Source organism: Gracilinanus agilis, chromosome 3, assembly GCF_016433145.1.
Source record: "Gracilinanus agilis isolate LMUSP501 chromosome 3, AgileGrace, whole genome shotgun sequence".
NCBI classification, from domain to species: domain Eukaryota; kingdom Metazoa; phylum Chordata; class Mammalia; order Didelphimorphia; family Didelphidae; genus Gracilinanus; species Gracilinanus agilis.
In genome coordinates this window covers 165721778-165734020 of record NC_058132.1, presented here as the reverse complement: position 1 = coordinate 165734020, position 12243 = coordinate 165721778, and the positions used below count along the sequence as shown (strand labels likewise).

The 12243-nt window shown below is 34.1% G+C and overlaps 1 protein-coding gene across 1 annotated transcript; it reads right to left on the bottom strand.

The window, feature by feature from the left end:
• Window positions 1-10776: 10776 nt before the first annotated feature.
• On the bottom strand, window positions 10777-11724 carry LOC123241311 (olfactory receptor 8B3-like). Its single transcript, XM_044668987.1, has one exon. The coding sequence runs from the start codon at window positions 11716-11718 to the stop codon at window positions 10777-10779; it is 942 nt and encodes a 313-aa protein (XP_044524922.1). The 5' UTR covers window positions 11719-11724.
• Between the last annotated feature and the right edge of the window lie 519 nt (window positions 11725-12243).

Genomic DNA, 12243 nt, shown 5'->3' with positions numbered 1-12243 from the left:
AGTTGTCGAGGCAAATTGAGATTTGTAATAAGAAAATCAAAACTTTGATTGGAAAAGTGTGTTCAGAAAGCCATCTGAAATGGGTACAAGCACTCCCCATTGTTCTTTTTTATCTGAGAAGTCAACCCTATGGTGACACACACTTATTACCATTTGAACTTTTGTATGGTGTAAGGGTAAAAAAGGGATTTTGTGGGTTCAGTATATTAAAAGATGGTCGCTAGAGAATTGAACTATTATCAATCCTCAATTAAGAATAATCTCAAATCAAAATTGACTTTTATGGAAGTTTATTTAGAATTGAGAACAGAGAGAGGAAGTAAGGAAATAAGAATCTATCCCACTAATTAATCCAGGCAGGTCTTAACCCTCAGCTGAGGGTTAAAGGGACTGAGACCCAGAGGTGAATGGAGCAAACTTCATTCACAGAGTCTATAAAAAAAGTTTCTTAATAGAAGTTCAGGAAGATTCAGTCTTTAAACTCACCATGTGGAACAGTCTCAGTCACGAACCAGCAAAGCTCCCTCAGGTCCTCTTCAGAAAACCAGAAGACCTCTCACTCACTCAACTCCCTCTTTTTAAGGGGTCACTTATGCGTCACTTCCAATGCCTTCACCTAGCCTGCCTGTCCAATCACAATAGATGATTCTCATAGAAAGCCTAGGGGGCGGGTCAGTCGATTCTGATTCATCACTCACTCTAGCATACCTGGGGTAGGACCTCCCAAGATTGGAGGTACTCCCACCTTTGGTGATTAAATCTAAAGATGGGCAGTGTAGACTTAATCTAATTATCACAATGGTCATGCTCTATGGCATTGTTCATCCCAGATATCAGCTCACTTGTCACACCTTGGAGCTGAATGTCAGCTGTATAAATACATAAAAACTTTGAAGAAAAGATTGGATGAATTGCACAACCTTGGACTGTTAACTCAGAGAGTTCCCTTAGACATTAGCTTACATCAGCTTAAACCAGGAGATATGATCTGCATAAGGAACTTTGCAAGGAAATCCATTTTAGACCCTAAATGGATAAGTCCTCATCAAATATTATTAACTAGCCAGACATGTGTCAAAGTTGAGAACAGAGATCCCTTCACATATGTGAAGCCTGTAAAAGAACACGCTGTACATGAAGAACACCATGAAACACCAACTGATTTAGAGCAACATTGAATAAATACACAAACAGATCCACAGCATACAGAATGTACTGTTGAAGAAGATTGAACTGCTTGAAATCCCCCCCCACAAAAAAAAAGAAAGAAAAAAAACTGGAAAACAAAATTTATGCAACTCACAAATAACACAATAATAATTAACACAATTACATAACAACAACTACTGTTCCTGATTAAGAAGGTGACAAGACAACCACTTAGCAAGATAATAGACAACAGGGGAGTATGAATGCAGTACAGAGGAAGAAAGGAAGAACACAGAAGCTACAAGATGCAGCAATTCACAGCAAGGAAGGCACAAAGGAATGGGCAATCACAAGGGAACTATAATCTTTATTAAGTACTGTACAGGAAGAAGACTGGAAGAAAGAATTATGTCACAACCACACAATATGCAAATAAGACATCACATGGTAGCTTGCATGCCACACTACATTTTGCTAAACAAGGAGAATTGTGGTTCTCCAGTGTAGGCAGAAGATCCGTACAGTAGGGTAAATATATACATGGATCAGCATTTATTAGTTCATTGGACACAACACAAAACTGATTTTTCAATTCTTGACATAGACCTCATGTAAATAAATGAGAGTCTCTATTGTGTATATATGTATCATATGTACATATTGCATATGAATATCTATATATAATCCTAGGATCTGTAGCATATCAAAAGATCCATTGTTTGTTTTTTTATTTGATAGAGGTCAATGGAACTTGTTGCATTGTGTATAGCTGTATTATAATTACTAACATATATAGTTTAGAGTTACTAACAACTTAGGGAAAGGTAGCTTTAGGGACCTTTGGAATACAGATTTGGTCAGGGAAAGTCACTATAGTATAAGAATAATTAATTGTATATAGCCATGTACATAGTTATGACTAACAAGGTAACCTTAATGTACCAATAATTTAGAACTTAAAAGTATTAATACCATTAATATAGCTTTCAGTAAGGTACTAACATGAAAATTTAGGATTAAATGTTTCTGTTTATGCCTAGACACAGTTTTATAGCACTCTGCTTATAGAGGGTGACCATGTTTCTTTTGTTATAAGTCAGAAGGAAGTTGAGAAACAGTTTAGCCTTTTGCAAGTTTGCATTTGAGTGTGTTTCAAAGATATTTTCATTTCATGCTTTAGCAATAGTCATTGCAAACTGTTTGGTTGCAAAGTTGAGTTTTATAATTGTGTTAATATGTTTCATTTGTTGTCATGCTTGTATTTATATCAAAACCCTTTTTTCCCTTTGTTTACCTTTCTTTTTCCTTCTTAGATAAGGGTAGACAGTTAAAATAAGGCATAGGCATAGCTATTATGAATAGGGAGCATAAGGTTAAGTTGTTAGGAATAGGGAAATTACTTTAGAAGTAGTGTAGAGGGGAGGTAATGTGTGCTGAAATGTATTAAGCCTGAAGAATTTCCAGTGGAAATTCTAGCTACTAGAAATGAGGGGTTACTGTGAGATTGAGATGGCAGAGTGGAATTCCAGCTGCAAGAGAGGGGGTCAGGCCACAGCTCAGAATTCCATAGGGCCCCTGAGAACTCTGAGAGAGGGGGCAGTTAAAGGCAATTGGGTCCTGGGTTTGGAGTAAGCAGGTCACTCTGTTTGCTGTGTCCTAGGTCCTGGTTGCTCTTGGGGGGCTAGAGGCTTGAATCTGAACAAAGCCATTTTAGTTCCTAGCTGCCAACCTACTTTACTTTGATTTGACATTCAATCAACATCACAGTTATCTCTATTTAGTTATTTAGATATAAGAGAAGATTATTTATAGGCATAGAGAGCAGATCAGCTAATACAAGATACCTTTTCCTTTGGGGGGAGGGGTTGCTTGGACATAGCAGTTTGAGGGCTTCCCTGACCTTATTAATCCTTATTTCTTCTCCCTTCCTTCCCTTCCTCACATATCATTAAACCTTTAATCAATTGGGAGCAGTGTCTGGCTATATTTAGGGAAATACAACTTCCTCAAGCAGAGTTCCTCCTGCCTTGTAGCCCAAAAGTAAGACCTTTCCTCTGTCCCTTAAAGCTTCAAAGACATCAAGCTTCTCCTATTTTCTCCTATTCAATCCTGTGGGGAAATAGTTTAGAGAAGGTTATCAACTTTAGTTCAGCCTTTCCTAAGTTACTGACTTGGCCCTGTAGTTAACAAGTCTGTCCACCATTATCTTCAGTAACTGATTTTCCAACTGCCTAGTGGGAGGGGAAAAGTGAAGGAACACTCAGAAAGATTTTGCCCCTCCCCTCTGTCAAGTCTGTTTGTGGGTGTGTGTGTGTGTGTCCTCTCCATAGACCAAAAAATTAGTGAGACCTGATAGCTACAGACCCCTGGCATTTTACAGCTTCCCAAATATAACAAATTCTCCCTTCTAAATTTAGTCCATGATTCTAGATAGTCTTACTGTGGCTTATGCTATATTTAATTGTTCTTAAATAACTGGTCAGGAAAATTGTACACAAAAACGTGCCTTAGATGACTTCTGATGGAATAACTTCTGGTTCACTTGGCTAAGGAAGCATCCTGTCACCTACCCTTGGTGAATGGACCATTGTTGCTTTCTGCTGTCTTTTTCTTTTTAGACTTTGTATTATTTGTCATGATAAAACCTGTTCCCATCTTACACTGGAAAGGCTTGTCTTAGTGCTCCCTCCTAATCCTGACTCTGTGAAAGGATTAACTTATAGATAAGTGATCTATAAAACACATATATGAATCTCATTGATGAAAAGATAAAACTGAGAAGAGTAAACTGATTTGGCATCATTTTTATTGATCCTACTTAAAACTCATTGATTTTGCTCTGCAACTGCCTTTGTTCTTTGTCTCTGAACTTAGTGCAGAAATTCAGCTAACCCATAAGTTAAGTTTAGAAATCCAGTTCTTTTGCTTATCACCATTATATATTTACCTCAAGGAATTCTACTATCCTTAGGAGATAGGGGTAGATAGCAGGAAATCTCATCAAATAACTTTATACCACCAACCTGTCCTTCAAGGAAATATGATTTACTATTCAAAGAAGTCCAGCCACTATCTTCCAAGACTGGTGCAATCAAGCAATGAACTTTTCTTAATCACAGGAGGGAAGGACAGGGGCTATAGAAGATCTGACCTCAGGGCTCATTAATACCATCAGCCTAATCTAGTTAATCAGCAGAGCAGAGAAAAAGCCCCTTCAGAACAGAATAGCCCAAATCCACAGATCCATCAAATAATCATAGAAGCAAGATTACAGCCAATGACAGGGGGGAAAGAAGGAAAAAATATGAGTAAACATCAGAAAAAGAAAAAAGAAATTACAATTGACAGCTTCCATCCAGGAATGAACAAAAAGCAAATGGAACAGAGGAGGACCAAGGAACATCAAGCAAAAACACAGAAACTCCAGCAAATTTGACACAGGCTTTAGAAGAACTCAAAATACAATTCAAAAAACAATTAAGGAAGGCTGAAGACAATTGGGAAAGAGCTTAAAAAGCAAAAAAAAATTAATTCCAGTATTATCATACATAAACTGTTTGAGAAAATAGGCAAAGGAGTTCTACCAAATTCCTTTTACATCAAAAAATCATGCTTAAGCTTCAAAGAGCAAAAACAAAAAGAAAAATTATAGACCAAATTCCCTAATGAATCTTGATTCAAAAATTTTAATAAAATAGTAGCAAGGAGATTACAGCAATATATCACAAAGATCATACACTATGACCAACAGGGGATTTATACCAGGAGGGCAGAACCGATTTAATATCAGGAAAACTATCAGCATAATTGACCATATCAATAACAACAACAACAAAAAAACAAAAACAAAAATCACACAATTACCAGAATAGGTGCAGAAAAAGCTTTTTGACAAAATATAACATTTCTATTAAAAACACTGGGATAATTGGAATAAGTGGAGCTTTCCTTAAAATGATAAATAGTATATATGTAAAACTACCAGCAAGCATTATTTATAATGGGAATAAGCTAGAAGTCTTCCCAATAAGATCTGGGTGAAGCAAGGATGCCCATTATGACCACTATTATTCAATATTATAATAGAAATGCTATTTACAAGAAAAAAGGAAACAGAATGAATTAGAAAGGCTATAAGGAAACAAAATTATCATTCTTTGCAGATTATATGATATACTTCAAGAATCAACTAAAAAACTAGCTGAAGTAATGAACAATTTCAGTAATGTTGTAGGATAATGCTGTACATAAAATGTACCTACACAAATCATCAGCATTTCTATATATTCCCAAGTCCAGCAGCAAAAAAATAGAAAAATTCCATTTAAAAAATCTAAATATTTGGAAAACAGTATGGCAGCAAATCACATATCCAAAATAAACAAGTAATAAATCATATGTTTTCATCTGCATTTCTACTCCAAGTTCTTTCTCTGGAGGTGGATAGCATTTTTTTTCATAAATCCCTCAGAACTGTCTTAGATCATTTTATTGCTGTTAGTAACAAAGTCTAAACATTGAAAAATGCTTTGGAGTCTACTTGCCAAGACAAGCCCAGAAATTATGAGAACATAATTACAAAACACATTTCACACAAAGCAATATTTAAATAATTGGAGAAATATAAGTTGCTATTGAGTAAGCCAATATAATAAAAATAACAATTCCACCTAACTTATTTATTCAGTGCTATACTGCCAAACTGAAAAAAAATTTTTGTAAAGGTAAAAAATAAAATAAAATTAATCTGGAAGAACAAAAAGTTAAGAATATAAAGGGAATCAATGAAAAAATGTGGAGGAAGGTGAACTAGCAGTACCAGATCTGAATCTGCTTTATAAAGAGGTAATCATAAAAAAAAAATCTGGTATTGCCTAAGAAATAGAGTGGGGAAAAGATCAGGTACATGATACACAATAGTAAATTATTATATTAATGTAGTGTTTGTTAAAGCTCCAGGTTTTTTGGATCAGAAGTCACTAGGTTACAAAAATTTCTAAGAAAACTGGAAAGTAGTTTGACAAAAACTGTGACCAAAAAAATGTCACCCACCATATACCAAAATAAGGTATAAATGGGTACATTATTTAAACAAAAAGGGTGATATGATAAGCAAATTAGAGGAGCAAGGAAGATTTTATCTGTCAGATCTATTAAAAGGGGAAGAACTGATCAAAAGAGCATAAGCATTATGGAATGTTAGATGGAAGTTTTTTATTATAAGAATTAAATAGTTTTACACAAAGAAAACTAATGCAGTCAAGATTAGAAGGAAAGCAAATAATTGGAGGGGGCAAAATTTTACCTAGTTTTTCTGATAAAGGCCTCATTTCTGAAAGACAGAGAGAACTAAGTCAAACTTATACGAATACAAGTCATTCCACAATTGATAAATTGTTAAAAAGAAATAAAACAATTCTTAGGGACCACCTCATATCTATCAATATTAGCTAATATTACAGAAAAGGAAAATGACAAATGTTGGAGGTAATGTGGAAAAATCAGGGCACAATGCACTGTTGGTAGAGTTTTGAAGTGATCCAGCCATTCTGGATAACAATTTGGAATTATTCCCAAAGAGTTATGAAATTATATATTCCCTTTGACTCAGCAGTAGCACTATTACTGTATCTCAAAGTAATCAAAAAAGGAAAAAGACCTAAATATAGAAAAATTTAAGTTCTTTTTATGGTGGAATAGAATTAAAAATTGAAAGGCTGCCCATCAATAAATAAATGACCGAACAATTTATGGTATATGATTGTGATGGAATACTATTGTCCTATAAGAAATTTCAAGCAGGATACCTTCAAAAAAACTAGGGAAGATTTTATGAACTGATACAAAGTGAAGTCAGTAGCACTGGGTGAACATCGTACACAGTAACAGCAATGACTTAGCTATTCTCAGCAATGCAATGGTCCAAAACAATTCCAAAAGATTTTTGATGAAAAATGTAATCTATTTCCAAAAGAAGAATTGATGAAGTCAGAATGTAGATTAAAGCATACTCTTCTTTATTTATTTTTCTTGTTGTTTTTTGCTATGTTTTCTTTTGCAATATGTCTAATAAGGAAATACATTTGGCATAATTGTAAATGTATAATCTATATCAAACTGCTTAGCTTCTCTAGATAGGGAGGGAAGAGAAGAAGGGAGAGAACTTAAAACTCAAAATGTTTTAAAACAAATGTTAAAAGTGATTTTATGTGCAATTAAAAATAAAATAATTTTCAAAAAAAGAAATCAAAAAATCTGTAGAATATATCATTGAAATATTTTAAAGTTTAGCATTTATAGAATACCTAGCAAGATATGACCTGGTAGCTAGAATTAGTCATCAAAGGACATTGCCTTTCATGGAATGAAAAATGACAAATCCCCATACTACAAATAAACACTTCAAAATAACAAAGAGAATGTAATCAATAAAATATACCAGAATTGAATTATTATCACAGACTGAGAAGATACAATTGCCAGACATGGATCTGAGCAAAAAAAAATTTAAGAATATTATTTTAATAGGTGTTACTCTATCAAATCCACATAATCTCCAAGTTACATGGAATGAATGAAAATCTTTGAAATTCAGGTACCACTCAGGACAAACCAGAGGAACTTATGAGAAAGAACACTATCCTCATCCAGAGAAAGAATTGTGGGAACAGAAATGCATAAGAAAAAACATATGATCAATCATGTAGTTCAATAGGGATATTATTAGGGTTTTGATGGTAAAAGATAACTCTATTGCAAATATGAATAACACGGAAATAGTTTCTGAACAATGATACATGTATGACCCAGTGGAATTGCTTGTCAGCTGCAGGAGTGGGGAGGGAAAGTTGAGGTAGTGAATCATGAATCAGGTAATAATGGAAAAATATTCTAATTTTTTTAAATTAAAAAATAATAAAATGTGGGTACCTAATAAATGAAATTTACGGCTTATGAGAACAGAAAAAGGTGTATAATATCCTGGTTATTCTGTCTGCTAATAAAGTTGTAACAAGCACACTTTCAACAATCCTGCTGAGAATGAGCTTACATCATTTGACATAATTGCTAAAAAAAAGTAATTTTAATTACTTGAACCTGAGAATATAGAACATGAAATACAAAAATATAGTGGGATAATGATGGGTCCTGGTACAGTTTTATTGAATCTTCTTTGGAAAAGATGGGAAGTAAATCAATACACAAAGAGATAAAAAACAATAACTTGCATTTATACAGACCTTTAAAAAGGTTGCAAAGTATTATTCTTGGGTTTTCTCAACTGATCTTCAGTACAACCTATTGAAGACTATAGTGTTGTCATTCATATTTTCTTGGTAAGGAAACACCAAATATCAGAGATAGGATTTGATATGATATTTTATCACTCTTTCCTCTAATACATGCTGCTTTTCAACTACAAGAACCTTGAACTTTAATTTAGTCTTCAAATAATGTTCAATTCTTTAATTACAGACTCTGCTTACTACCTATGTCATCTTGGGCAGGTACTTCAATTTTCTATAAAATTAGAATGTAGGATTAGATGAAATCTAAAATCCCTTCCATTTCCAAACCCATGATCTCATGATTTGAAAGCCAACTTCTAAATATTTGTCTTTGCACTACTATAATAAAAAAGTATGAATCTTCAATATATTAATTACTTAATTCTATCATATTAACTTATTACTCTCCTATCTGTTTCACTAGGTTCTCCAACAGAGACTATTGAAATTGTTACCATATCTTTAAAAATCAAATGCAATGTTGCAGAAAGGACAGTTTGGTTGTTTAGAGTTTCAGTTGCAACTGACTTTCTAAAGGGGCTTCTTCCTCTGGAAGCAGGGAAAGAATGTGTGGGTTTAATTTTAATCTCTAAGGATCCATAAGGAATCTATGGAGAATAGAGAAACAAAGCTCTTATTAAAACTACCTTAATTGTTCTTTTATGAAGAATACTTGAGGAATGAGGAATTCAAAGTTTAAAATATATTCTGAAAACTGTTATCTGTGATGGTTGAAGAGAAAATTGAGAAAAAAGTAAAATAAAATAAATTCCTCGAATTTTACACTATCAAATTTATCTAACAGAAAAAAGAATTTAAATAAGCTATTAATGCTCAGGATAAGCTCTCAGACAAGATTAAAGAAATACTCAAAGAAGAAGGTTAGAATGAAAAACATTTCTGCAGGAATGAAAAAGAAAATATGTATCCCATATATACAATTACATATCGTTTATATTCAAAATGAAGTTACTTTTCAGAGGGAAGGCATAAGTTGCTCAGGCAATTAAGAAAGGGCTCATATAAAAAGTGGCACTTAAATGAGCTGAAGAAAACAAGCAATTCTAAGAGATTTTAGTGAGAATGGAGTATATTATAGGTATCTTGGATAGCCAGTGAAAACTGGCAAGATATAGAAGGAATGCATGCATGGGGGCAAGTAAGCCATTATGGCTAACTTCAGGGTGTAGGGAGAGGGGCAGCAGATAAATTGGAAAAGTAGAAAGGGGCCAGGTTTTACAGAGTTTTAAATTACAAATACATTTTCACAATTTGATCACTTTCCACTGTTCTAATCAGCTTCTGATAAAAAAATAAATGTCTTCTCCACTTGGGAAGTTCAGTCAATTTGCCAGTGTAAAGGACACTACTTGCAGAGGTGTATAAATATAATCATCTTGCTCCAAACTCTCACATACTGTAAATCTTATAAGAAACTTTCTTAATAGTAATTTTTTTGAAAAATTAAAACATTTTTCCTTAAAAGTAGTACCTCTTAGTTGTCTGTTTCTTATCATTTCCTGGTTATAAATATATTTCCATTTACATTACAATGAGAATATTTAATTATTGTTCTGAGCCAAACTAGTCCTGTTGACACCCTCTGGGTGTCAGAACACATATCATATCATATCATCACATCAATAGAGGCAATTTTGCATAGGAGTATGGAATTTGGGGTCAGGGAAGAAGTGAAAGAAAATTATTTCAAGTTTTCTTCTTAGGGACAAATTATATTTGGTAACCCTTCCAATTTTTATAACAATTTGATAGAAAACGTTTTTAAAATGCATTTCCCAAAAGGGCTGTAAGGTCAGTTAAGCTTGATTTGTTTAGGGGGGGGAAGGATTGTATTATGTGTACATCATTTGGACATTTTATGATTTTTTTCCCAGGTAACATACATGTATAACATTCATTGCCTTCTGGAATTCATAATCAGTAACAATGGACAAAGACTAAATGATCTACCACAATTATGATATAAGTTATTGAATAATTCTATGGGGTATTTGCATTTTAAGTCAAAGATCATAGATTTATACCTATAAAGGATCTCAGAAGCATCAGGGTCCAAAACCTCCATGTTTACAAATAAACTGAAGCCTACAAAGGTTAAGTAACAGATATAGAATATCCAGGTTTAAAACCCTCATTCTCTGACTCAATCTAGCACACTTTCCACTGCATCTTTAAACCAGAGGAAGTAGTCTTTCTACTAGGATACTGGGAGATAGAGAAAAGGGAAAAAATAATTTGGGTAAAGTTTCCTTCCTGAGAAAATATTAATTAACCCAGGGGAAAAAAAGAAAATTTATACCCTTTAATTCAAATCATGTTATGAAAATCCTGCTTTTGCTCTGGAAAAAATTCTTTTCCTCAAGGTTTTCCTCAAAGCAATTTGAACATCTTTATTCCTCAAACTATAAATAAGGGGATTTAGCATGGGCCCTACATTTGTATAAAAGACTGAAGATACTTTGCCCTGATCCATAGATTCTGACGAAGCTGGCTTGAGAAACATGAATGAAGCTGACCCAAAGAAAAGAGTCACAGCAATTATGTGGGAGCTGCAGGTGCTGTAGGCTTTGGACCTGCCTTCAGTGGACCTAATGCTCAGGATATTAGAAAGGATGAGAACATAAGAAGTGAAGATGGTGACACTTGGTACTATGATGTTAGTGCCCACCACAATGAAAACCACCAGCTCATTGACATAGGTACTGGTGCAGGAGAGCTTAAAGAGAGGAGGCATTTCACACATGTAATGGTTTATGATGTTGGCATCACAAAAGGACAATCTTAGCATGCCTACAGTGTGGGCCATTGCACCAATAAACCCCATTACATAAGCCCCACCCAATAGATATGAACAGACCTGATGGGACAGCAATGGATTACAGATGGCAACATAACGATCATAAGCCATTATTGTCAACATGTAGCATTCAGAAATAACAAAAAAACAGTAAAAGTAGAGCTGAGCCATACATCCTGAGAAGGAGATGATATTTTTCTTTAGGACAAAATTCATCAACATTTTGGGAGTAACTACAGAGGAGTAGCAGAGATCTATGAAAGATAAGTTGAAGAGGAAATAGTACATAGGAGTATGAAGGTGAGAATTCATTGTGATTAAAATGATCAGTCCCAGGTTTCCAACTATAGTGATCACATAGGCGCCTAGAAAGAGGAGGAACAGGGGGAGCTGGAGCTCCGGTTGATCTGTTAAGCCTGCCAGAATGAACTCAGTCACTGAAGAGTCATTTTTTGAAGTCATTCTCTTGAGGGATCTATGAGGAGAAATGAGGTCACTCTAGAAACAAAATAAGCTCAAAACTCCCTCTTCTTCAGTTACAAAAATGGAATGATTCTGAAAGTCTCTGGAAATCATAGTTACCAAGCCATGCAGGTTCTGTTCTTATCATCTCAAGATATCCAACGATGCTGTTAGATATGAGTCTCCACGAGCTGGAGGATTGCAGAAAACTGTTTCTGAATTCCTCTGTTGAATGATGCTTGAAGTTCCTCACATACCACAGCAAAAAGAAATCAGAAAAATGAAAGTAGTTTAACCTATCTCCCACACAATCATTTATTTTGGCCATATCAAGTAAAGATTTTAACTATTGTCCTCATTTCAGAGGATGAAGAAATATATCAAATAGGTATTTGTAAATGCCTATGGTCAAGTGGTTATTAATATTTGTTATATTAATTATTAATCATATTACCAATAAAGTTGTTTTTAAGAAAATAGTCATGATGAGCATTTATGTAGCTCATATATCATTTGATCCTTGTA

Coding starts and splice junctions, on each gene's coding strand:
- LOC123241311 (XM_044668987.1), bottom strand. CDS start 11,718: ATGACTTCAAAAAATGACTCTTCAGTGACTGAGTTCATTCTGGCAGGC.